We start from the raw sequence: 27,695 nt of genomic DNA, 5'->3' as shown, positions 1-27,695 counted from the left end.
TCTTTACAAACATTGACTATATTCTATACAAGAAACACTTAACAAGGGTAAAAGGAGAAACAGAACCGTTAGTCGCCTCTTACGACATGCTGGGTAGCATCAGGTAAATTCTTTCTCGTCCCAACCAATATGGGACTCCCCCTAACCCGCGGGGGGTATTGTAATGAATATGCAGTGAGAAATTCGTTCATTCTTATGACAAAAGATATCAAAATTCAACTGTAGTCTGTTGTAAAAAAATCGTTCTATATGATTGTTGATACGATACATGTGCATCTTTGTGCCAAATATTAGGAATTTCTGATGTATTATGTTGCTGTTAAACTGTTTCCTAGAAATCCAATGTAACGACTGTTTCCATAGCAATGGCACTCTATGTCGATCAGTATTCACAATCCTCCGAAAGCGGCGTATGGCTGCCTAAATGGCGGGGTAAAAACGGTCATACAGGTAAAAATCCACTCGTACAAAAACATGAGTGTACGTGGGAGTTTCAGCCCACAAAACACAGAAGAAGAAGTAGAAGTATTCACAATTGTTCTATTTATTTTTATGTCACTTCCCAGAAAACCAGGTTATTCCATGTATTCTCCAAATTCAATTTTACTGCCGCACATTTCCTTAACAAAATGTAAGATTTACTGTACTTTGACCGAGCAATTTTTGTAAGTGGACAGGCCTTAGTTTTATTTCGGTGGCATAATTCAATGCGCTTCGTCAAAATGTCTTGAAATGAAACCAAAAGCAGATGCAAGACTTATGGTCAGTTGGAGTTGTCTCCCGTACTCCTAACTTTAATGTGCTGCAGACAGGTTTGGAATTCCCGAAAACACAAGATCCGCACTGCACAACTTCAGTGCACAAATACGCGAGAGTGCTCGGTCGCTTTTTGAAAATGTGTATCTTGAGAGAAAAATATAGAATAGTGCGCTGTCCGAAGGAATAGAGTTCTTATAGGACAATGACAGCGCTCAGTTCAAAACGGATAGGACATGATCACATCTGACCGCCATGCGGCTATGTGAATCAGACATCTGAGCCTTTCAATCCGTCTATGTCGGACGCCTGACGACATCCCCGAGGCTTTTAAATGAAATAAGACCATACGGGCACTAATAGTTGCATACCAAAAATGAACTGCCTCAAGGCTCTCTATGCAGAGTGGTATCTTTTTAAAGAATACATTCAGGTACAGCTTCTTCGAAAGAAAAAATAAATTCACCGCAACCACCAAAACATCTACCTCACTACAGAAAGCAGTCAAAGTGTTGATTTTTGGTCTGTGACCAAGTGGAGGGATGGTCTTATCCCATGTTAAAGGTGAGGACAACTTTTTAAATGAGGCGTAGTGGGCCTTTAAAACATTGACACAAATTTACAATAGCAACAAGTTGTAAAGCTCAGTACAACCAATACTGAGTGGACATTTACTGCCGCTGTTGCTGTAGTTTCCCCATCGATCACAGCTGGACCTGGATAGCACTGCTTTTCATCCACATTCACTGGCCAGGTCTTCGTCATCTTCTGTCCCTACTGACAAATGAATGACAAAGGAACTGATCTTAAATTCAAACACAATGACAAGAACAAGTTTTAAGTATGAGTAAGGAGTAAATTGTGTTTGTAACTGACACACACACACACACTAAACCCACATAAATGCCAAGAGCGTAAACATTCTAATTCCCTGATAGACAAGTTCCAATGCCTACTTTTTAATATGAAATATAGAAGACACATTCCCTGTCAGCGCTTGCTATCAAATTCAAAAAGCAAAGCAAAGGTCTGTAACATCAATCTGCAGGGCTAGAAAAATCTGCAGGTATTATTACTATTAATGTCTGGCAGCTCTCCTGACTGGCCAGGGAAAATCAAACACACACACACACACACAAACACACTTCGGTTCTCACACACAAACACACACCAACAGTCAGAATGTAACCAGAACTTGAGACTGAGAGGGAGCATAAAACACAATATGATCATGTAGCAGAACTCTTACCTGAATTGCCATTAGCATGAAATATTTCCCATTTGAGTCTTGACAGCCTCCCGATCATGAAGGAATCAATCTGCTTCTTCCACTGTGCCGGATCGATGCCAACCTGTAATATATAATATTGGCTGAAGTAACATTCCTCTGAGCAACAAATTTAAAACAGTTAGTTGACAGGACAAGTAGTACTAGGAGCTACATGCAGTATGATATTTAGCTATGTGGAGGAACAACAAACACACTGTCCACAGAACCAGATGAATTTACACACTACACCCTCCCCCATAAAACAACAACAACAAAAAAGACAACAGACGACCAAACCAACATTAACGCTTGATTCTTATGATACTGTGGACAGTGGCATTGATATCTTTCTAGAATATAAAATGTTATAAGTCCTTTTACATTTAGTGAAGTTTTGACTGAATCAGTGAACTGAATCTGTTCACATAGACTGATAGAGTGACAGACATACAATGTAGACAAGTTGATGTGTGCATATATATTATATATATACATGCATATTACATATCATATATGGCCAAGAATCTGTCATGGCGTCGAAAGAAGGAAAGAGCCCGCTTGAATTATTTGGCAGGCTCCTGCTTCTAATAAACTTTTTTTGCAAAGAACATTTTTGTGTTGGATGAAAGAGGATGAATGGACGAACGTTTTGGTATAACATGGTGGCAAATTTATGCCGTAAGCAATGAATAACAGACTTGTGATTCCAACCTTACCTAGTCATTCTGGAGAAAAAAGCGTTACGCGATTTTGGGTGCTTTTAGTTTTGTAAGAACTGTACTCCGAACACGTGCGCGACCGGTAAATCCTTCATACAAACCAGACAGGAAATGAATGCAGTGTTTAATGAGACCAAAAATGAGCTCGACGGAGCTGCCAACTTCGTTCATTTCGCTTGGAAAAGTGATGCGAAATGTACGTTATTATCCTTGTGTAAATTCGGTATCGGTCAGTCAAACGGTCGTACAGTCCGCGGTAAATAAAAGATGGCCGCCAAAGATCGATGTCGAGGTTCACACAGTCTACTAAGTCTAAAATAATATTAAAAAAATTGCTTGCAATGCATGCTTTGTCTGTGATTCGTGAAAATCGACACGATTTGTTGATTTTGTGTAAAGAAAAATTACTTATAACCAAAATAAAACGTTCTCGTTTGCCGAGATGTTGTGACAAGCGTGACCTAACTAGTCTCCCTTGGTCATTTGCATATGATCTATCAATGACAACAGGACTTTCACACCTACGTGCGAGATGGACGAGCCCAGCCCTACGGGTAAGTGTGCATGGTCGTCATCCAAATAGTAACGTACATCACTTTTGAGAATGAAACTGCTATAAATCGAGTGATTTCTTACGAAACATGATAAAAACAATGTTTGGAAGGAAAAAAGTATTCGTACCTGAATGATTCAGTCGAAAATCGAATGTTGTTGAATTTTTTTTTGGGGGGGTGGTGGTTTTGTGTAGGTGTTAGTGGTGCTTGGTTACCCATAGGTCAGTGACATTCTTAGTTTATATAATCAAAGCTCATTGGCAATTGCAAATATTCTTAGGGAGGTAGGTTAGTCATGCTATCTAATTTTTACATTTAGTCAAGTTTTGACTTAATGTTTTAACATAGAGGGGAATCAAGACGAGGGTCGTGGTGTGTGTGTGTGTGTGTATGTGTGTGTGTGTGTGTGCGTGTGTGTGTGTAGAGCGATTCAGACTAAACTACTGGACCGATTTTTATGAAATTTGACATGAGAGTTCCTGGGTATAATATCCTCAGATATTTTTTTTATTTTTTGATAAATGTCTTTGATGACGTCATATCCGGCTTTTCGTGAAAGTTGAGGCGGCACTGTCACGCTCTCATTTTTCAACCAAATTGGTTGAAATTTTGGTCCGGTAGTCTTCGACAAAGCCCGGACTTCGATATGTCATTTCAGCGTGGTGGCTTAAAAATTAATTAATGACTTTGGTCATTACTAATCTGAAAATTGTAAAAAAAAAAATGTTTTAAAAAGATCAAAATTTATGTTTATCTTATTCTCCATCATTTTCTGATTCCAGAAACATATTAATATGTTATATTTGGATAAAAAAAAACAAGCTCTGAAATTTAAAAATATAAAAATTATTTTCAAAATTAAATTTTCGAAATCAATTTAAAAACACTTTCATCTTATTTCTTGTCGGTTCCTGATTCCAAAAACATATAGATATGATATGTTTGGATTAAAAACACGCTCAGAAAGTTAAAACGAAGAGAGATACAGAAAAGCGTGCTATCCTTCTCAGCGCAACTACTACCCCGCTCTTCTTGTCAATTTCACTGCCTTTGCCATGAGCATGAGCGCTGGACTGACGATGCTACGAGTATACGGTCTTGCTGAAAAATTGCATTGCGTTCAGTTTCATTCTGTGAGTTCGACAGCTACTTGACTAAATGTTGTATTTTCGCCTTACGCGACTTGTTTACTTCTGAATTGTGCCAATACAAATGTTTTTAGGATTTTGTTTCCGTTTTTCTTGTGGAACTAAGCAATACCTGTTGTTTTGTTAGTGTTGTTTTGTTACATGTTTCATAAACGTTTGTGTTCAAAAAGTACATTTTCTTCACGTTTTGTGTATTTTCTCAAAACTACTTTTTTGTCACTTCAAAAGCATAATGCTTTTTTTCTAATAAACTTGAGTTGTTGAAACTTTGCATACATCTCGAGTGTGTTATTGCGCAGATTTTGTTAGAGCGTTTTGTTGAGAAAAAAAAATCGTGAGAAGTTATACCATTTTTGGGGGTGGTTTTTCATAAAATTCAAGGTCACTCATTTTTATCACTGATATCTTTTGAATGACTGTAGATTTCAAAAAAAGCCTCTAACAAAAGTTGGGTATTGTGCTAAAGTATAAATAACAAGCACCAAAACAAAATTCCTTACGGTTTTGTAAAAGCCTTAGGGTTTTGAAAAGTGGCAGTTTGGTGGCCATCTTGGATTGCTACCAAGTCAGCCGGTGATCAAAAAAAAAAATTGTTTCATTTTCTCAGGAGATGGACTGAGTTCTTTAATTGTGCAACAATTTTTGACCCAATACTTATGAAAAAAAATCACTTTTAACACCTGTGCTCGATGCACTATACTGACCCCCCCAGGCGGCCAATACCAATAAAAACAGTTTTATTCTGCTAAAAAACAAATATCCTTCCTTACCCACAACAACATTAATAAGATAAAGCAAGTCTAAAAAATGGTGTTTGTGTAGCACTTTTTGGACACACTGACAGATTCCTGAAAAAACGGGATTTAACGTTTTTTGAACTGCCAAAATTTTACTTTTTAATCTTGTTGAAATTCACAACATTTCATAAAGATCGGTGAAAAATTAGAAAATAACGGTTTATAACTGACAAAAGCTTGCTTTTCTTCTGAAAAGTACGTATTGAAACTCAGTTATGGACAACGGACCTACTCACAAAATTTCATAAAGATTGGTGAAAAAACGGGATTTAACGGTTTTTTAACTGCCAAAAATCAACTTTTTATTCTTGTTGAAATTCAGTTAGGGACAACCAACCTAACCACAACATTTCATAAAGATCGGTGAAAAATTAGAAAATAACGGTTTATAACGGGTTTTTAACTGCCCCAGGTGGCCCATACCAATAAAAACAGTTTTATTCTGCTAAAAACCACATCTCCTTTCTTACCCACAACAACATTAATAAGATAAAGCAAGTCTAAAAAATGGTGTTTGTGTAACACTTTTTGGACACACTGACAGATTCCTGGCCATATATATATATGTCGTGCCTAGATCCTGAAAGTGCCTAAGTTCTTGAATTAGGTAGTCTCTTGCCTAATTCGTGAAATAGGCAACGGCTGTGCCTAACCTGTGAAATCAATGTTGAATTTTGCCTAATTTGTGAAATTTTATGATTTAGGCTGCCTATTGCATAAATTAGGCAGCCTAAGTTATGAAATTAGGCAAAGTTTCGATTTAGGCACGACTGCTGTACAATTTAGGCAACAATGTCTACAGAATAGGCAAAATCCTTGCCTAATGTGTCAAATCAATTCTAAGGTCTAACTGTTTTACAAATTAGTCAGTCTGTTTGAACGCCAGTAACAATAATGAAACTTAAAATTTAAACATACTGCTATCATATGTACCATTTACATGACTAATTATAATAAATACATTTTACAAAAGCAAAACAAAAATACCCCTCTACCTCATTTACAAACATTTAAAGTTTACAAAAGGTAAACATTATCCCAGTTTGGACTGGGGTCAAAAAAGGGAAACCCACGACGTTCCAGTTCAACTCGATTTTCTGAGCTTACTTGCTCTTGTTCTTGCAAGATGAATTGTTTGGGTGGCAGTGACTATGGCAGTGGTTTCTTGCTTTCTTGCAAGTGCATCTGGCTGTATCGCACTTCCCATTGAAAGAACATTTTTTGAACCCTTGTCCTCCATGCCTTGAATGAAGCTGTCGATGGTTCTCATTGGTAGGACAGTGTCCTTCACTTGGTCAGCAGTGACAATTTGGAAATCGGCCTCGATAATTAGATTGCGGGAGAGCATAGTGTTTATGATGCCATGCTTGGTGCCAACTTGGTACAGGTCGTTGTGAACCTTCAGGACCACCCCAGGCACGTTTCTGCAATCAAGGCGCCCACGATCAAACTCGCTGACTGGAACCAGCACGCCGTCGTTTTGCAGCAGTGGAACCAGCTTGGCTCTTGTTGTTCGCAGCATTTCAGCACGGCTTTTTTCTTGTCCTTCACGTGCATCTTGTCTGCACTGCGTCAAGATGCTTGCATGATCTTCTAGAGCTGTACTTGAAGTGGCGGCCCCTCCAACTGCACCTTCCACCTCTGCATCATTTTCAGTTGAATTCTGTGGACCGAGTTCTTCTAGAGCTGTACTTCAAACGAATACGAAATTGTGACCTTTTAGTTTCCATGGCTGGATTTGGCTTAACACTGACAGTCAGGTGCTGGTGTGAAGTAGTGACTGAGAAAGTTTATCTGAAATGCTTCAGTGTGATTATTATCTCACTTGTATCACAGTTAGTACTGTTCACAAGTAGTTAGTAGTGTTCACAAACTTGATATGTTGTCACCCGCAACGCAGTGAGAGGCGCGTACGCACGCGGATGATTTTGGGTTCAAACAGACTGACTAATTTGTAAAACAGTTAGACCTTAGAATTGATTTGACACATTAGGCAAGGATTTTGCCTATTCTGTAGACATTTTTGCCTAAATTGTACAGTAGTCGATCGTGCCTAAATCGAAACTTTGCCTAATTTCACGACTTAGGCTGCCTAATTTATGCAATAGGCAGCCTAAATCATAAAATTTCACAAATTAGGCAAAATTCAACATTGATTTCACAGGTTAGGCACAGCCGTTGCCTATTTCACGAATTAGGCAAGAGACTACCTAATTCAAGAACTTAGGCACTTTCAGGATCTAGGCACGACATATGTATGTATAACATGTATGCATGTGTGTAGAGCACAAAGGAAAAAAATAATAGAACTTGACACACAGTTTCACTGAGAATGAGATATATCCTGACAGTGAGTGAGTGAGTGACTGTTTACAGCAATACATTGTACTTTATTAAACTTAAAGGTACACACTGAAAGTCATGCGCTTCTAGTATTAAAAATGATTCTAATACTGGAGGAACTGCATGATCATCTTACTGGTGAAATAAAGCTAAGAGGTTCGAGCAGTTCTGTGGTTTGGACTCTTAGATGTTCATTATTTTATTATTATCCCTGAACATGAATTATAAAAATAAAATGAAAACACTCTTCCAGTCTTGCTCACAGTCACACACACACCTCCATATGAGTTATTCTGACCAGAACTTGAGAATGTAAGGGAGGGGAAGGAAAAAACACACTGTACATCATAACACTGACAGTTGTACATAATAAAACCTCTTCGCCTTACTCTTACCTGATTTGCGGCAGTGGCATCAAATATTTTACTTCTGTCAGTGACAGCCTCAAGATCATGCAGCAATCGGTTGGCTTTTTCAGCTGAGAGGAGACCTTGAAGTTGAACATACTAGCTCTAGCTCTCTTCTGATTGATGCCAACCTGCAAGTAAAATAATTGGGAACGGCCGATCAGAAGGTTACCTATTTGAGTATTTCAAGTTAGACTCAATCTTTAAAAACAAAAAGAATTTATAAAATATTATGATCATGCACCTTGAAAAGAGGTTGCAAAAACGTGGTAGTGATAATCTTCTTCTTCAAATTAATGAGAAAATCCCTGTACAGGGCAACTACGTGTTGGTTCAGTGAACGATACCTTGCGCCTGTGGACTGACAGTCACAGTGACACTGACAGTGACTCGAGTGAGTCGAAATGACACCTGTTGCAACACATACTACCATAAACCCACTCTCAGTTATGAAACGTAACATGGAAACTTACCTCTGGTTAATATGCAAAGGTTCGCCCGTCCCAATTCTCTCGCATTAGCATTCTGTCCAAGTGAACAGCTCAGATCATGGGTCAATAAAGTGTTACACAGATGGTCAAAATTAAAGTACAAGATATTGCACTGGAAGTGGTACTACACTGTTGCTTAGTGTCTGTATGAAACTACAAGGTGAAAATAGAAAAAGAAAAACACGATTCTTGACTTTGATGCGCTTTTTTCTGCTCGTAAACACACATTCTTCTACTCATCACAGCATGCCCCATTATTGAGTTTAAAACACCAATTAAATTTGTTTTGAATAAAACTCACAATTTTACAATAAGAATTTAGAGACCTGAATCAATTAGGTATATCATACTTAGTTTGACTTTTGCAAAACTAAGTAATTACACATTTAATTGAATCAGTCAGACAGACGGAGACATAGAGAGACAGACAGAGGGCAAACACAAATCTGAGAAAGAAACCCCTTTAAAAATGTTACCATGTTTGAAATGAAACATCGCAAGGTGAAGCCATAATTCATCACCTTTCAGTATGACGTCATGAGCGTGTTCCACACTTGAAATGACGTGCTTTTGGAGCTTGGAAGTATAATTTCCATTCAACGATCCGAGTTTGTTAAGTTTGAGCATATTTTCAACGTCAAACACCATGAAACTATATATATTTGGAATCAGAAAATGATAAGGAATAGATAGAAGTTGTTTTTAAGTGTCTTTTTTCATAAATAAAGATAGTGGTTATTTATCGGTTTTCTTCATTTTTAAGCATAATTATCAATACAAAACAACAAAACTATATAGTTTTAGATACAGGACGCAATAGGGAATACACCAATATAAATTTTCTGTTTCAAATATTAGTTTTTAAAAATGTAAAAAAATGACATATTTCGAACAAACATTTCAATAACAAAACTTTAAGTGACCAAGCTGAAATGCAATCCCATAATCCGGCCAAGATCTGAGATTGTGTGATAAGAAATTCGATCAAATTGATGAAAAACTGTAACTGTGAAAGTGCTGCCTCGACCTTTTGGCAAACGATAAAATATGACGTCATCAAACTGTCCTATCAATAAACGGAAAAAACCTTCTATGAGAAAATCCAATCAAAAATATCCATATCAAATTTCATAAAGATCCACTCAGTATATTATGAGATATGATCTGCAGTGTGAAAAAAAAACAATCTCACGCCCATAACGCAACTTATTTGGTCGTGTTCTGCCGATACTATAATGTTTTTCTTTCCTAAAACACACTATAATAGTAGCCCTTCCCAATGTCTATGCTAAAACTGACTTGTCTGTGTTGTCAATGATTTTGCAACAGTGTGAGAACAAAAAGTTTAACAAATCTCACGCCCATAACGTTGTGACACAAAAACTCATTTGGTCGTGTTCTGCCGATACTATAATGTTTTTCTTTCTTAAAACACACTATAATAGTAGCCCTTCCCAAATGCAATGCTAAAAATGACTGGTCTGTGTTGTCAATGATTTTCTGCGAGAATGCGATCTATCTGTTTGTCGCAAAGACCGTGTGACACGAAAGTTATGAGCGGAAGACAAATCTGCTGAGTGCAATTACGTTTCAGAAGATAGTTGGTTAAAACAGTTTATCACTCAGACACGCAAAGGAACACTATAACTTTATTATTCAGGCCATATATTTGCTTTCCTTTGTCATGTATGAAAGCACTGGCCTTGGTTGAAGAAAGTGACCTGACGCTGTGCAACAAATGTGTCGCCATTTTCCGCCGTGTTTTGTAAATAAAACGTGTTTACTACCCACACATAAAAAACGATGCTGTTGGTTCTTTTTATTTTCTTATTGTTTGATTCATGCTTAGCAGTTTAGTATGTTTTGTTTTCTTCTCAATTCAATGGATGGCTATAAAATAAGCATTTAAATGTGAAGGTGTTAACATTACCCATGATCTGAGCTGTTCACCCAAACAGATCGCCTTCGACCGCCATTAACTAAAAACCGAAACGCAGTAGGTCTGAAAACCACGCTCAACGTCCAAAATAAGGAGGAAAAAAAAGAGCCCAAAACATTTTTTTGGCCAAAAACACTGTTTAAGCCCCACAAATATTTGTCCTTATTTTTTATGAAGCTTAATTTGTGCCCCTTATTTTATGCTCCACAAATACAGTTTGTGGCCCACAAAACCAAAATGTGCCCCACAAAAATAAGCCCAAATATTTGTGAGGCACATTTCGCGTTTGTGGCCCACAAAAATAAGCCCAAAACGTGTGGGATTACTGACATCGAATGCCAAGGATATTTGTCTCAAACAGATCCTTATCAGTGACCTCATAATTCAGTATAAGAATGGACTGGTTACAACAATAAAAAAAATCAATAAAAAACAAGCCCCACATTAATACTTAAGGCTGTGGATCTGGGTTCATCTTTCAAGGAGAAAGAGAAATGGCAGCGAAACTGACTGTTCTTTCTATTCTAGTGTCTGTCATCTCTCTGTGTGCTTGCCAGTCTGAACCCCGATTTGTGAAAAGGGATGATGGATCTACTGACGTCATTGTTCAAGGTAATATATTATGTGAGCTACGTTAGTTCACTATTTTGTTTTTATTACTTAAACCATCTAAAGTCGAGGTCACACCCGGGAACATGCCCCTAATATGGTTTTACCGTGAGGGCGTTAAAAAACAATTATCCGGCATAAGTTCACTTTGCTTTGTTTTATTTTGTGCTTTGTCGTTTGTATTTTGTTTATGTTTTGGCATTGTACATTTATGCGGAGCGCTTGCAGAGCAATATATGGGACTGTTGTGCTACAGAAAAGTTAATGAGTATTTCTTGCCAAAGGTTCAACCTGTTTCTGACAAATAACATCGGTGTCAATGACTGATTCCGCAAGAAAAATGCTTGATCATGCTTATTGTCGGTGATTTTCGTATTATCATCAGATTTACCAGGTGTCAAGGACGTCGCAGTGACCTTAACGGGTTATTCTTGGACATACCGTTATGAGCTTCGCAAAACAGCAGGTAAAAATTACCTGAAATCTTGTTCAACGACTTTTGAATGTCAATGCCGTTGTTCCTTTTGATTCATTAACGACCATTACCTAATAACCCTCTGTCTCTGTTTCTCTCTCTCTCTCTCTCTCTCTCTCTCTCTCTCTCTCTCTCTCTCTCTCTCTCTCTCTCTCTCTCTCTCTCTCTCTTTCTGCCGCTCTCTCTCTCTCTTTCTGCCGCTCTCTCTCTCTTTCTGCCGCTCTCTCTGTCTGTCTGTCCAGCTGTCTGCCTGTCTGTCTACTCTCTCTCTCTCTCTCTCTCTCTCTCTCTCTCTCTCTCTCTCTCTCTCTCTCTCTCTCTCTCTCTCTCTCTCTCTCTCTCTCTCTCTCTCTCTCTTTCTATATATAAAATATCAGAAGTTGTGAAAGAAACAATTGAAAGTCAGAAGAGACTTTCTTCTGAGATTTGTTAAAATCTCTTAGCAGAGCAAAAGAGAGAGATATATATATATATATACATGTATACTGTTCAAAAAAAGAAACGCATAGTTGCTACTTGCCAAATTTGTTTTATTTTTCGAAAAAATTAACAGAAAATCCAATATTTAGATTATTTGTTTGAAATTTGGTATGGACACAGTTGAATGCACACACAGTTCATTTGCATCTTCAAATCAATCAGTCAATCAATACGATTGGGTGCCGAGGCTGTCAAGTCAGTAGGGGGTGTGACTGCCTTGAGCAGCAACAACTGCCCGGCACCTTCTGGGCATGGACTGGATCAGATGCCGGATATCTTGCTGTGGGATGGTGTCCCACTCCTCCTGAAGTGCCTGCAATAGATCGCGGTGATTTGCCGGCGCTTCTTCTCGCCTGCGCACACGTATGTCCAATTCATCCCAGAGGTGTTCTATCGGGTTCATGTCTGGCGACATGGATGGCCAGGGAAGCACCTGGACATGGTGGTCGGTGAGGAACTGGGTGGTGAGTCGTGCTGTGTGCGGGCGAGCGTTGTCCTGCTGGAATATGGCATCCTGGTCAGCCACAAGAGGAAGGGCGTGTGGGCGCAGAATTTCCTCCACGTATCGCTGGTCAGTTATGCGCCCTTGGACGTGCACCAGGGTGCTCCTTCCAGCGGTATTGATCGCCCCCCACACCATGACGCCTCCACCACCATGAACGGGTGCCTCATCCACACATTTGGGCGCGTAACGTTCGTTTACTCTCCGGTAGACCCTCCTCCGACCATCATGTCGCTGGAGCAGGAAGTAGGACTCGTCGCTGAACCACACGTGTCTCCAGTGATTCCGGACGGTCCAGCGAAGGTGCTGGTTGCCCCACTGCACTCGGTTCTGGCGATGGCGGCGGGTGAGGACAGCTCCTCTGTGAGGTCTGCGAGCTCTCAAACCAGCTTCATGCAGGCGGTTCCGCACGGTCTGGTCCGATAATCGGTGTGGCCCGGGGAGAGCCTGGACAGAAGATGAGGCCGACAGGAAACGATTCCGGAGGTGGCGGAGCCGTATGAAGCGGTCGTGAGCAGCAGTTGTCGCCCTTGGTCTTCCCGCTCGTGGCAAGTCAGCAACGGAGCCAGTGGCTTGAAACCTGACCCCCAGTCTACTGATGGTGCTCTGGGACACGTGGAAGTGCCTGGCGATTGCACTTTGACTTTGGCCTGCTTGTAAACGACCCAATGCATTTTGGCGGTCTTCTCTGCTCAATCGGGCCATCTTTCGTCGCTGAATTGTCGTCTGATTTCTTTGTGGCGAACAATCCGCTTTTATGGGTTTTGGAAGACATGGTGAGATCTCAATATTCCCCGAGTTTCACGAGATTACACTGAAGCATGACGAGTGGTCATGCCAAATGAGCAATTTTGACATTGTAGCCACTGATAACGCATGCGTCACCTGCAGAGCTCACTTGTGGCAATGGACGAAAGGTCGACGACCAGATAAACATTTTCTGCAGTTTGGTGGATATCCTTGTAGCCATATAACTAAATTAACCAAATATTACAATCTATGCGTTTCTTTTTTTGAACAGTATATATATATATATATATCAACGTTAGCACTAAATATGTCACACGTAATACAACGTGAGTTAATACCAAACACTTATTTACTTAACCACAGCAGTTTAAAGGCACAGTAAGCCTCCCGTAAACCATCACAGATACTGTCAGGCTTTTACACACAGTACAAACACCCTTTCGTTTACACACTCACCGCTTTTGAACATCCTAGGTGCCCTCCGTAAAGAGCGAGAAATTTTCAAAGAATTTATTTTTGCGTTGTTTATTTTACCCATGAGCCATCGCGAACCCGTATGATCCAGTTTCCTTTTTTCACAATGTAGTCGTCAGTTTGTGATTTCAATTCGACTCGCTGTAAGCACCCCCCGCGGGTTAGGGGGAAGAATTTACCCGATGCTCCCCAGCATGTCGTAAGAGGCGACTAACGGATTCTGTTTCTCCTTTTACCCGTGTTAAGTGTTTCTTGTATAGAATATAGTCAATGTTTGTAAAGATTTTAGTCAAGCAGTATGTAAGAAATGTTAAGTCCTTTGTACTGGAAACTTGCATTCTCCCAGTAAGGTCATATATTGTACTACGTTGCAAGCCCCTGGAGCAATTTTTTGATTAGTGCTTTTGTGAACAAGAAACAATTAACAAGTGGCTCTATTTCATCCCCCCCTTCCCCCCCCCCCCCCCCCTTTCCCCGTCGCGATATAACCTTGAACGGTTGAAAACGACGTTAAACACCAAATAAAGAAAGAAAGTCGCTGTAAAAGTAAGCTTATCTGCAATAGCAAGTTCAAGTTCTGAATCTAAACGCAACAAACGGATGCGATTCACACGAACTAGAGCGGTGGCAGTTGCTTGTTCAGAGGGACGGCCACCGCTAGACACAACCGTCGTCTGCTACGAGAAAGACGGTTTGCGTGACACGTTTCCGGGCTTTTCTTTTTTCAAACTTTAAAAACTTCGAATTGTACTGATCTTGTCTTGATGAAAAAAGAATTCTTTTATGATTTAAGAATTTTTGTGTAACAAGCTGTCAATTTATTAGCTAGATTTTAAAAGTTAGTTCTAGCGCCAAAACGAGGCGCCTGATTTGCCGATCAGACGGTCCAGGAAAATAAATTCTTTGAAAATTGCTCGCTCTTTACGGAGGGCACCTAGGATGTTCTCAAGCGGTGAGTGTTTAAACGAAAGGGTGTTTGTACTGTGTTTAAAAGCCTGACAGTATCTGTGATGGTTTACGGGAGGCTTACTGTGCCTTTAATTTTTACTTTTGTGCTCTTCAATTTAGGGCGTTTTCTATTCTAGATCACCACATAACTTGGGCGAGCCCTGCATGTAAAAGAATCATGACTGTTACACATTCTTATCTGTTCGCCTCGTTAACTAAGATTTTGTCCCGTCTTGTATTGCGCGCGCGCGTGTGTGTGTGTATGTGTGCGTGTGTGTGTGCGTTTGTGTGTGTGTGCTTGTGTGTGTGCTTGTATGTGTGTGTGTGTTTGTTTGTGTGTGTATGTGCTTGCGTGCGTGCGTGTCTGTGTCTGTATGTTAGTCTGTGTGTGTGTGTGTGTATGTGTGTCTGTGTGTGTCTGTGTGTGTGTGTCTGTGCTCGTGTGTGTGTGTGTGTGTGTGTGTGTGTGTATGTCTGCGTGTGTGTGCGTGTGTGTGTATGTGTGTGCGTGCGTGTGTGTGTGTGTGCGTGCGTGCGTGCGTGTGTGTGTGTGTCTGTGTCTGTCTGTGTGTGTGTCGTGTGTCTGTGTCTGTGTGTGTGTCTGTGTGTCGTGTGTGTGTGTGTGTATGTGTCTGCGTGAGTGTCACAGTGTGTGTGTGTGTGTGTGTGTGCGTGTGTGTGTGCGTGTGTGTGTGTCTGTGTGTGTGTGTGTGTGAGGGTGTGTGTGTCGTGTGTGTGCGTGTGTGTGTGTGTGTGTGGGTGTGGGTGTCTGTGTGTGTGTCTGTGTGTGTGGCGTGTCTGTGTGTGTCTCTGTGTGTTTCGTGTCTGTGTGTGTCGTTTGTGTGTGTGTATGTGTGTGCGTGTGTGTGTGGGTGGGTGTGTCTGTGTCTGTGTGTGTGTCGTGTGTGTGTGTGTGTGTGTGTGTGTGTGTGTGTGTGTGCTTGTGTGTGTGTCTGTGTATGTATGTGTGTGTGTGGGTGTGTCTGTGTGTGGGTGTGTCTCTGTGTGTGGGAGAGAGACAGAGACAAAGACAGAGAGCGATATCGAATTCCCTTTGATCCAAAAGCTAAACCAATCAAACACAATATTGCACGTCCTATTTCAATGAACAGGAGCATGGCGAGCAACTCTTTCTAACATCCCCGATGGACCTGATGCAGAAATCCTCTACGAGGTTGATTATCATTTTGACACATCCATGAGCAAGCAGGAAGGAACAATTCAGTATTCGAGTAAGTGAAACATTTAAACTGTCGTTAAAGTGTCGGGATTTTGTTTCCGACCATCTTTGTTTAAACCAACAACCGAAGTCGAGTGTTCATCTTTTCATCATTATAATTAGTCTGTTATATATATATTTTTAACTTCAAAGATCCATAGCTCGAGATTCTAGTAGATGTTTCATTTTGGCAATAATTAAACGTTTCATAAACCTACATCATTTGGTGTATTTTGTGTGTGTGTGTGGTTCTTTTTACAACCAATAAACTGTGTTGTTGTGGTGGTTGTTGTTGGGATTTTTGTAACAATTATTCTTCTTGCACCAATTAAGTCGTGCATACTTTTTAAATGTTGCTCCTGTCACATGCAGAATTCAGAGTGTATTCGTCAAGCAAAACCAACAGGAACAGTGACTGAAGGGTTCACTTTCGACACACACCTTAAGTAAGATACAATCACCACCACGAAAATAATACTCTTTATTCACGATGGAATAATGTTAAGAAAATAATGTCCCAAATTCAAGGAAGCTGTTGAAAGGAAACATACTTTGCAGACGGACAGAACCGTGTATAGTGTGGTGAAGCTAAAGACCAATCGTGGTGAAATGCTTTTACCTTTACTTTGAAATGTCAATCACTCCGTAAACCTTATTTCAGTTTCGTGCTTAAAGGCACACTCAGCTTCCCGTAAACCATCAGTTTCTGGTCACCTACACTGTCAGGCTTTTACACACAGTGCTAAGACCTTTTCGTTTAAACACTCACCACTTGAGAACAGCCTAGGTGCCCTCTGTTAAGAGCCAACAATTTTCAAAGAAATTATTTTTGCGTGGCCAGCCGGATTGTCTGTAAGACAATCGGACGGACCTCGTTTTGGAGCTGGACCTAACTTTAAAAATCTCAATAATAAAGTGACAGCTTGTTACACAAACATGCTTAAATCATAAAAGAATTCTTTTTTCATCAAGACAAGATCAGTACAATTCGAAGTTTTTAAAGTTTGAAAAAAGAAAAGCCCGGAAGCGTGTCACACAAAACGTGTTTCCTCATGCTAGCAGACGAATATTCTGCGTAGTGCCAGTTTCTTTGAACGGTCAACCTCCACCGCTCAGTTCGTGTGACTCGCAGCGGTTTGTTGCGTTTTAGATTCAGAGGTATACAATAACGTGTTATTGCAAATACAGCGAGCCGCATTGAAATCACAAACTGACGACTAAATTGTGAAAAAAAGGGAAAGTGGATCACACTGGTTCACGATGGCTCAGGTGTGTGGTTTACGCGAGCTAAATGGCTATTTAAACGAAATGTGTCATTGAATGCTATAAAATGCTATTGCAAGTGTGTTCGATATTAAAGGTTATAGAACTGCTTTTGTCATGAGAAGATTTAAATCGTTATGTAACCCATTTGAGACGGACTAGGGCTTTAAGGGACAGAATTGCATGGTGTATAGTTGACGATGAGAGTTAATTTGAGACACAGTTTTGGAATTTAACCTGTATTAAATACGGCTGTATTTTGTCAAATTTCTTTTATTTCTGTTCTCTCTAGATACGGGCACAGTCGCACCACCTGTTAGTCCCCGCCATCTTCAACGAAGGGCAACAACAGTGTTGTTTGATGACTTCTCTTCCGGTCACATTAATCCTCAAAATTGGCAGCATGCAGTTACCGCGAACGGAGGCGGAGTAAGAGAGAGACAGAGACAGAGACAGAGACAGAGACAGACAGACAGTCAGACAGAGACGAAAGCAATGCTCAAGAAACTTGTCCCAAATTGAGGGAAGCTGTTGCAAGGAACCTGCATGTGCAGGGTAAGGGGGAGGGAGGGTATCAGGTTGTTAAGAAATGAAGGAAATGAAGAATGGCAAGTAGTGTTCAAAAATAGTGTCCCGAATTCAAGGAAGGTATATTGTAAGGTAGCAGCTTTTGCAGACGGGGAGAAACGTGTACTTTGTTCGAACTGAGGTAAAACGTCTAGTTTGCAAATGTTCCAGAATAGTTTTCCAAATTCAAGGAAGCTGTTGCAAGATACCAAACCTAACGTAAGAGAACCATGGCAGTGTGTTCAAACTAAGGTAAAATCGAGGTTAACACTGATGGTTTTCTCTTTTATATTATAATTATGTAGTTGACTTTACATTTTTGACCCCCCTCAGACCTGTTGAAGGGCTAAAGCGTGTTTGTTTCTTTGCTCGTCAGGGTAACGAGTTCAACATGTACACTCCGGAGGCTGTGAACAGTTATGTCAAAAATGGCGAACTCTACATTCGACCGGTATGTTAGTCATCGCTCTATATCTTTTTTTTATATGAGTATACCTTCACTCTGTTACCATTATGCAACGTAAAACATTATTACCATGTGGTACACCAAGTTATGCAAATTGTCACTAACATTTAGACTCCATGATGCCATATACCTTATCTACATTTTGTTTAAAGTGCTATTGTTGCTAACATTTAGACTCCATGATGCCATATACCTTATCTACATTTTGTTTAAAGTGTTATTGTCACTAACATTTAGACTCCATGATGCCATATACCTTATCTACATTTTGTTTAAAGTGTTATTGTCACTAACATTTAGACTCCATGATGCCATATACCTTATCTACATTTTGTTTAAATTGCTATTGTTGCGAACATTTAGACTCCATGATGCCATATACCTTATCTACATTTTGTTTAAAGTGCTATTGTTGCTAACATTTAGACTCCATGATGCCATATACCTTATCTACATTTTGTTTAAATTGCTATTGTTGCGAACATTTAGACTCCATGATGCCATATACCTTATCTACATTTTGTTTAAAGTGCTATTGTTGCTAACATTTAGACTCCATGATGCCATATACCTTATCTACATTTTGTTTGAAGTGCTATTGTTGCTAACATTTAGACTCATTGATGCCATATACCTTATCTACATTTTGTTTAAAGTGCTATTGTTGCTAACATTTAGACTCATTGATGCCATATACCTTATCTACCTTTTGTTTAAAGTGCTATTGTTGCTAACATTTAGACTCGATGATGCCATATACCTTATCTACATTTTGTTTAAAGTGCTATTGTTGCTAATAGTTAGACTCCATGATGCCATATACCTTATCTACATTTTGTTTACATTGCTATTAATGTGGCTTCTATTCTTTAATTGTCGTTGCAATCTTATAAAATGTGTTATTTACCTGAGGGACCTTGTTTCCACAGACATTAACTACTGACCGTTTTGGGGACAATTTTCTGAAAAATGGGAATCTTGACGTCAAAGGTAAGTCTGTCTGTCCGTGTGTCTGTCTGTCTGTCTGTCTGTGTGTCTGTCTGTCTTCCCGCAGTTGTCTGTCTCTGTATCTTCCTATCTGCATACCTGCTTGTCTCCTCTTCTATCTGCCTGACTGTTTACCTTGATCTGTTTGTCTATCTCAGTATGTATGTATGTATGTATGTATGTATGTATGTATGTATGTATGTATGTATGTATGTATGTATGTATGTATGTATGTATGTATGTATGTATGTATGTATGTATGTATGTATGTATGTATGTATGTATGTATGTATGTTTGTGTTTAAGTGTGTGTGTGTGTGTGTGTGTGTGTGTGTGTGTGTGTGTGTGTGTGTGTGTGTGTGTGTGTCTCCTCTTCTGTTTATCTGCCTATCTGTTTTTCTCAGTGTCTGTCTATTTCTGTCTCTCTGTCTCTGTGTCTTTTTGTCTGTCTGTCTGTCTGTCTGTCTGTCTGTCTGTCTCTCTCTCTCTCTCTCTCTCTCTCTCTCTCTCTATTTCTCTATTTCCCTGTCTGAATGTGTGTGTGTGTGTGTGTGTGTGTGTGTGTGTGTGTGTGTGTGTGTGTGTATGACCGCGTGCTTCATTAATATTTGTTCCTTGTCTGTGTGTTTCAGCTGTTTGGGGCACGTGCACCGGAAGCGCACGCGACGGGTGCATGAGGCATGGCAGCAAGATCCCGGTCATAATGTCCGCCAGCCTGACCAGCAAGACTCACATCCGCTACGGCAAGATCGAGGTCGTGGCAAAGCTGCCCAAAGGAGACTGGCTCTGGCCAGGTAAAGTGTTTTTGGTTCTTTTGTTGGTTGGTTGGTTGGTTGTTCGGTCGGTTGATTGTTTGCCGGGTTGCTTTGTAAGGGGTTGATTTGTCTGTTTTCTAGAGAGTTAACAGATTCCGTCGTTGCATGTTAACAGCTTTTTATTTCATACCCATAGTAAACGCAAGTGGTAACAATTTGCAATTTGACCGTATATGAAAAAATATTCGTGACCGTGTACAATGTTTTTCACTGTTTAGCAGTATCAGTAACGGAGCTTAGAAACTGCTCAGAAGTTTCTCACTGAGTTGCTGTTCTACAACCAAATGCTCTCACCATCTAAGCAAAGTCAAAAGATGCTTCAAAATGTGCAATGTGTCCAGATCCTATGAAGTTCTATCCTAAATCTCCAGTGTTCTGGCCCTAATGCAGAATGGCCTCACCACCAGACCTGCACAAAGTCAAGATCTTGAAATGCTTCAATATTTGCAACGTTATCGTCTCTGCTGGGTTCAATTCTTATAACTCAGACGGGCATGTAGCTTAGTGGTTTTGACGTCGGCCGTCCGTGTGGAAGGTTCGGGGTTCGAATCCCGGCTGCGCCTGGTGGGATAATGGTGGAGATTTTTCCGACCTAACAGGTCAACCTATGTGCAGACCTGCAAGTGCCTTATCCCCTTGTGTGTGCACAAGAAAACACAAGACCAAGTGCGCACGAGAAAGACCCTGCATGCAGTACTTGTCAGAGTTCGGTGGGTTAAAGAAACACGAAATACCCCGCATACATCCACCGGAATCGGAGTGAGTATGACTGCCTACATGGTTAGGGGGGAGGGGGCGGTAATACACGTAAAATCCCACTTGTGCCAACGAGTGTACGTGGGATTTGCAGCCCACCAACGCAGACGAAGAATCCTTTTGCTCCAGTGTTCTTGGACTACGTTGCAGAAATCTTGATGCTTTCACCACCTGGCTAAACAAAATCAAGAGACGCTTCAATATATGTATTTTGCAAAGTCTCCAGAGCTTTATTAGGCTCCATCCTAAAACTCCAGCGATCTTGCATTGCCTCGCAGCAATCTGGATGCTCTCACCGCCTTGAGGTCTTTCTTAGATTTTACCCTAATAAAGGCCTGCCTTACGTGAGCCCGAAGTCTTTTTCAATCAATCAATCAATGAGTCTTATATCGCGCATATTCCGTGGGTACAGTTCTAGGCGCTCTGCAGTGATGCCGTGTGAGATGAAATTTTTATACGGCCAGTAGATTGCAGCCATTTCGGCGCATATTTACCTTTCACGGCCTATTATTCCAAGTCACACGGGTATAGGTAGACAATTATTAACTGTGCCTAAGCAATTTTGCCAGGAAAGACCCTTTTGTCAATCGTGGGATCTTTAACGTGCACACCCAATGTAGTGTACACGGGGGGAGGTTCGGACACCGAAGAGAGTCTGCACACAAAGTTGACTCTGTGAACTAAATTTCCGCCGAACCTGGGATCGAACTCAGGCTGACAGCGGCCAACTGAATACAAATCCAGCGCGCTACCAACTGAGCTATATCCCCGATTATATTTGTCGAAAATGCAGTGCCAAAGCTGCGAGTTTCGTGAAGTAGACTTCGCGAAGTCGACTTTGCCCAACTAATATCAGGCTTAAATCTCTCGTGTTCTTGCACTACGTTGCAGCCATCTGGATGCTTCCTACCGAAGCACACTACGGAGGCTGGCCACGGTCAGGAGAAATTGACATCATGGAAGCCCGGGGTAAGTAGTTGGTTTAAACAGACTTTAATCCATTTTTATCGTGAAATAAACAACATAGGGCAGCGCATGTCGGACTTCTCACTCAAGCACAGTGCTTATTTTAAGCAATCCTAGTGAAGACATAACAGTGGTAGATAGTTGTATGTCATGTTGATTTAATGGAGTTTGTGTGACTGTTGGATCTGTCACATATTACATATTGTATTCCGATTCCTTTAATATACTTTTTGCTTAAAAATATTAATTGTTAATTGTATATGTGGCTGGTAATATAATCTTCGTCGAAGCAAATTCATTGTCAAAAGTTCGGAAGCAGGTTAAGAGGTGATACTAGATTAAGTGTAAATAACATAAGATATTGTCGAAACAAATTAGTCAGTGAACATTTAGTAACGGTTAGCACTGGCCAGTTTAACGGTTTTCCCAAGTTTAATATGTAGTTACTGCAGTTTGAGACGATAGTGAAAGATTGTATGTCTTCAGTATGTGGTCAGTTTTATGAGTTTTCATGGGGTGAACGTTCGACCAATCTTTTCAATGTAAGCATACTACACCTGTTTTTTCTGTCGACTCTATGCAAAATGGTATTTTAACAATTGTGTTTATGATGCAAGAAGATAATTCAGCGTCAATGACACTCACGCACGCACGCACGCACGCACGCACGCACACTCACGCACACTCACACACACACACACACACACACACACAAATACACACACACAGTTCACCACATGCGTTGCAGGCAATCTTCACTACAAGACAGCGAAACAAGGCTGGCAGGCCGGGGCGGCGCAAGAGCACGCTACCATCCACTATGGTGCTGCGTGGAATAATAAGAAAAGTCACGGCGGACAGCAGTGAGAAACGGACACTTCTATATATATATAATACGATTAGTGTCTGTGTGTCTGTGTGTCTGTCTGTGTGTCTGTGCGCGATGCGCGGCCAAGGTTCTCGATGGATCTGTTTCAAATTTGGTGATCATATTCAGGTACACCCTGGACACAACCTGGTCGATGAGATATTTCAACACGTGCTCTCAGCGCGCAGCGCGGAACCGATTTTGGTTCCACCTCAGCTATTTTGGTTCCACCTCAGCTTACCCGGGCCCCCATACCGACACACCATAGCCGCTACACCACATCACAACGCCAAAGTTCTCGGTGGATCTTTTTCAAATTTGGACACCGTATTCAGCTACACCCCGGACACAATATCATCGATGAGATATTTCAACACGTGCTCTCAGCGCGCAGCGCTAAACTCATTTTCGTTTTTGTGTTCATTTCACCATTATAAGTAACTCTTCCTTATCTTCTCCAGTGTTTGGCGTTTATCTCCCTTCCTTCGTGTGGCTTTCCCGTTCAGTTGTAAGTTACTATTATTTTTAGAATGTCACTGCGCTGTCCACTGCGCTGTCCACAACGCTTCCCTTGCACCCGTAAGTTGTTCTTACTGTCAAAGTGAAAAGGTCGAATCAATTTATAGCCACGCGAAAAATACACTCTCACCTATCTCTATATATTTATAGATACAGATATGCATATATATATACGGCTTCTCTGTGTGTGTGTGTGTTTGTGTGTGTGTGTGGGCAAAAACCTATGTATTATAGAGTTCTGTTTGTGATGGGGTCTAGCGGCTTTTGTCTGTCTGTATGTTCTGGCATGTGAGAAGCCACAGCAGATGATATAGGGCTAAAAAATAAGCTCTAAAATTCTCAATCCCGTTTGACAGGACTTCGCCTTTCAAAGGTGATTGTGGTGAACCGCCACGCTGTCTGTCTCTGTCGCGCCGTTCACCCCAAATTCCCGTTTCTGAGGTACTATTTTTAGAATGTCACTGCGCTGTCCAGAACGCTTCCCTTGCACCCGTAAGTTGTTCTTACTGTCAAAGTGAAAAGGTCGAATCAATTTATAGCCACGCAAAAAATACACTCTCACCTATCTCTATATATTTATAGATATAGATATACATATATATATATACGGCTTCTCTGTGTGTGTGTTTGTGTGTGTGTGTGTGTGTGGGAAAAAACCTGTTGATTGTAGAGTTCTGTTTGTGATGGGGTCTAGCGGCTTTTGTCTGTCTGTATGTTCTGGCATTTGAGAAGCCACAACAGATAATATAGGGCTAAGAAATAAGCTCTAAAATTCTCAATCCCGTTTGACAGGACTTCGCTTGCAGAGGTGATTGTGATGAACCGCCACGCTGTCTGTCTCTGTCTCGCGATTCACCCCGGCGAAGCCGGGTATTCCTCTAGTTGATTAATATAGGGCTAATAATGCTAATAATTCCCGCATGTCTTCAACGAATTACTCCACATGTGGTGTGCATTGGCAGCTTGAAATGGGGCTGGTTTGCTGGTTGGTTGTTGTATGTGTCTATACGAGTCACAGTGCAAAAGTATGATAAAATGTGTGCACACTTGGATAGGACTTTAATAATTATATTTTATTGAGAAAATTAATATCAAATTCGTAGTGAAGGCCTGCAGCCTGTAAGGAGAGTGCACTTTTTTGATGTTGGAACAATTTACAAAAAGACAAGAACGATGAACAGAAGGAAAGAATCAAACAAATAAGTAGGAAATACATATAATTAAAGAGACTTAGATAAAGAAAACAGGTCTGGATTTGTTTGTTTTACAAAGAGACAGGGTAACAACAAATTTGACAAATAAATGATTATCGTGAACAGAATTACGTTTTCGTTAAATTGTGCACATTTGCTCGGTGCAGAAGTACGATTAAGTGTGCGATACACTTTAATCGAAATTTGGTCATATTTGCTTGAATTCAAGAAATTGACATAGAAGAAATTGACGTAGAACTGATTCAAGAAATTGACGTAGAGTTGATTCACTGCGGTACGTCATATCCATACATTGCATGGATACCGATTTTGATATGGTGAATGTATGGTGGGGTGGGGTGGGGTGGGGGGTACGATGTAATTTAATGTACGATGATGTACTTGGTGTTTGATAGTGTATGATTGTTTGTTAGTTGTAGATATAGTACGATGTTTGATGTTGTACTGTTTGTGCGTGTGTTATAATGCAATATGTTATGATGTAATGTATGATGATGTATTCGGTGCATGATAGTGGATGTATGCTTGTTAGTTGTATATCTAGCACGATGTTTGAGGTTGTAATGTTTGTGCGGGTGTTATAATGCAATATGTAGCCGTATGAGGATTCCAGTGTGTGAGTTGTACATGGTCGGGTGCTAGAGTGCTGCATGAATGAGTAAGTGCATGTGGAGCTGTATGGCTGGGTGAATTGTGGGTTGCGTACGTCCGAGGGGCACAATATGCCTGTGTGTCTGAAGTAGTGGGTATGTTGCGTAAAGGGTGTGCTGATATTGAACTTCAGTTGTGTTTTGTAAATGTCTATGTATCAGTGTATTATGTCTTGCCACACACATGCCAAATTTCCTTGTATTTATGAGGACAATAAAACTTCTTGTATCTTGTATCTTGTATATTCCTTCTTTTTTTTTTTGCCAGTACACTCCAGGGAACAACTTTTGCCGACAACTTCCACACTTACTGGATCGACTGGACTGCTGACTACGTTAAGTAAGAGGCGATTCCTTTGATCGTTTACTAAAGTGCTTTGCTTAGTGTGTTTATCTCAATGAGAGAACATGCCATCCACAATCGGTGAATTGTGGAAATAACTCTGTCGGTTTTTATGGGTTGTGGAAGAGTTTATTTCTCTTGTTTTTCCCTTGCTTTTCAATAGACAGACTGAGGCAAGCTACACGTGACATCAAAGGCTTGACTGACTCAACTTTTCTATCGAAACACTGAGGCAAGCTACACGTGACATCATAGGCTTGACTGACTCAACTTTTCTATAGAAACACTGAGGCAAGCTACACGTGACATCATAGGCTTGACTGACTCAACTTTTCTATAGAAACACTGAGGCAAGCTACACGTGACATCATAGGCTTGACTGACTCAACTTTTCTATAGAAACACTGAGGCAAGCTACACGTGACATCATAGGCTTGACTGACTCAACTTTTCTATAGAAACACTGAGGCAAGCTACACGTGACATCATAGGCTTGACTGACTCAACTTTTCTATAAAAACTCAACTTGAGGTTATTTTTGAATATCGTCTATCAAGAACTTTCTACATGTAGTGTGAAAGGTACACATCATCTCTGTCCCTATATCTCTCTACCTCAGTCTCCGAGTCTCTGAATCTCTTTCTTTTCCTTTGTTATATATTGACATTCATGTACATTTCAATGTTCTATCATGCATTATGTATTCGTATAGGTAATTTTGTAATTAGTAATACTGTATGATTGCGATTGACAATTGTCCTTTTATTGTCTTTATTTTTATGTCTTAGTTTAGTTTAGCAGGGACAGAGTAAGACTAGGCGTGAGCCTAAAACCTCCATCCTTGAGTAATAAAGTTCTCTCTCTCTCTCTCTCTCTCTCTCTCTCTCTCTCTCTCTCTCTCTCTCTCTCTCTCTCTCTCTCTCTCTCTCTCTCTCTCTCTCTCTCTCTCTCTCACAGCAACTGAGTAATGCCATGTTTATGTCCTTTACCCACAGGTTTCTCGGTGCAAGAAGGGATCATGCAGCGAAACCCAGTTATTTTCTATGTTAAAATATATCCCACTTCTTCATCCACTATCCTTTACAAAGAAATATTCTTCAGGCAACAAACCTTATCAAGTGTCTTCATTCCAAAAACAATATCCCACAAACGTTATCTCTCTATTTGTGCAGGCTAGGAGTTGACAGTCATACGCTTATTGCGTTCAATACTCCATCTCAAGGTTACTGGCACGAAGGTAATTTCCAGGGCAACAACATCTGGGCCAATGGGGGCAAGGACGCACCCTTCGACCGACCCGTGAGTAACACTTCTTATTTCCATTTCCATTACTTTACTGTCCCTTCGCTGGGAAATTTGGGTCGAATCCTCTCAGTGGAAAGCTAGCAGCAACGGAGTCGCGCTACCCAGGTGTCTGCGTGTTTAGGTGTATTCACTGAGCCACCTGCACTTATGGCAGAATGACCAAGGTCTTTTACGTGCCATTGTGGTGACACGGGGGTGGGACATGGCTTCCGTCTCTGGGTCTGCACATAAAGTTGACCCGTGTCCGTCCCGGACTGAATTCGAACCTGCGACCTTTCGATCACAAGTCCAGTGCTCTACCAACTGAGCTACCGGGCCCCCTAGTGTATCATTTAGTTCAATGTGTCACATTTTTGTTTACACTTTCTACCGCGTTCAAATAATCTCACTACCATCTGCTGCTTTTTTCAGTTACGATGTGAGGTGGTACGTACACTTCATTTATTTTTCTTACACGTATACAGCTACCATCCTTACGATTCCTGTCATAACTAATGGCTTTTCTCTTTTAGTTGACTCCATTATAAACGAGGGCTGGATGTAAAATAGTGCATATTTTCTTATCTGTTCCCTTCGTGAAAGACACAAATAATTGTTTTATGCCGAAGTGGAGGAATGTTTTTACCCCATGTAAAAGGCTGGACAGATGGGAGACGGTGAGCCGAGCTGGTTTCACTGGCAAGACTGTGGCTTTAATAAAGGTTTCGTCTCGTCTTGTCTTGCCAGTTCCACCTGATTCTTAACGTGGCGGTGGGAGGCAACTGGTTTTCCCACGGAATGACCAACTCGCCCTACCCACAACCATGGCACGACGGGTGGCCCGACGCCATGATGGGCGAGTTTTGGCACGCCCGCCATCTTTGGTGGCCCACCTGGCACGGGGAAGACGTTGCCATGAAAATCAAGTCCGTCAAGATGCAGCAGTACTAGGATGGCTACTGTGGAATACGGGCCGACATAAAGTTCAGATAAAAAGTCCGTTGCTGTTCCGCGGTTAAGTCACCTCGTGGTCACAATAAAGAGCGTGTCAGAACGGTGGAATGCGTACATTCTTTATGTTCTTATGTGGTAATGTTCGAGAGAAATAACTCAACA

The 27,695-nt window shown here is 40.8% G+C and overlaps 1 protein-coding gene and 1 long non-coding RNA gene across 2 annotated transcripts; one reads left to right on the top strand and one right to left on the bottom strand.

Moving 5' to 3' along the window:
* Nucleotides 1-353: 353 nt before the first annotated feature.
* LOC138968282 (uncharacterized) lies at nucleotides 354-8,517 on the bottom strand. The gene is made up of 4 exons (XR_011456125.1): nucleotides 8,468-8,517; nucleotides 7,983-8,125; nucleotides 2,006-2,108; nucleotides 354-1,533 (listed from the first exon to the last, which is right to left on the bottom strand). It is a non-coding gene; the product is annotated as an uncharacterized lncRNA (long non-coding RNA).
* A 2,360-nt stretch (nucleotides 8,518-10,877) lies between these two features.
* On the top strand, nucleotides 10,878-27,637 carry LOC138968274 (beta-1,3-glucan-binding protein-like). Its single transcript, XM_070340835.1, has 12 exons — nucleotides 10,878-11,036; nucleotides 11,419-11,499; nucleotides 15,775-15,894; nucleotides 17,437-17,573; nucleotides 18,088-18,162; nucleotides 19,107-19,167; nucleotides 19,797-19,958; nucleotides 21,627-21,704; nucleotides 22,450-22,564; nucleotides 25,221-25,292; nucleotides 26,468-26,594; nucleotides 27,327-27,637. Exons 1-12 carry the CDS (start codon nucleotides 10,919-10,921, stop codon nucleotides 27,528-27,530), a joined length of 1,350 nt encoding a protein of 449 aa, XP_070196936.1. The 5' UTR covers nucleotides 10,878-10,918; the 3' UTR covers nucleotides 27,531-27,637.
* Nucleotides 27,638-27,695: the final 58 nt, after the last annotated feature.

The sequence above is a fragment of the Littorina saxatilis genome, linkage group LG1 (genome assembly GCF_037325665.1).
Source record: "Littorina saxatilis isolate snail1 linkage group LG1, US_GU_Lsax_2.0, whole genome shotgun sequence".
Lineage (NCBI taxonomy): Eukaryota > Metazoa > Mollusca > Gastropoda > Littorinimorpha > Littorinidae > Littorina > Littorina saxatilis.
This window is presented reverse-complemented; position numbering and strand designations above follow the sequence as displayed.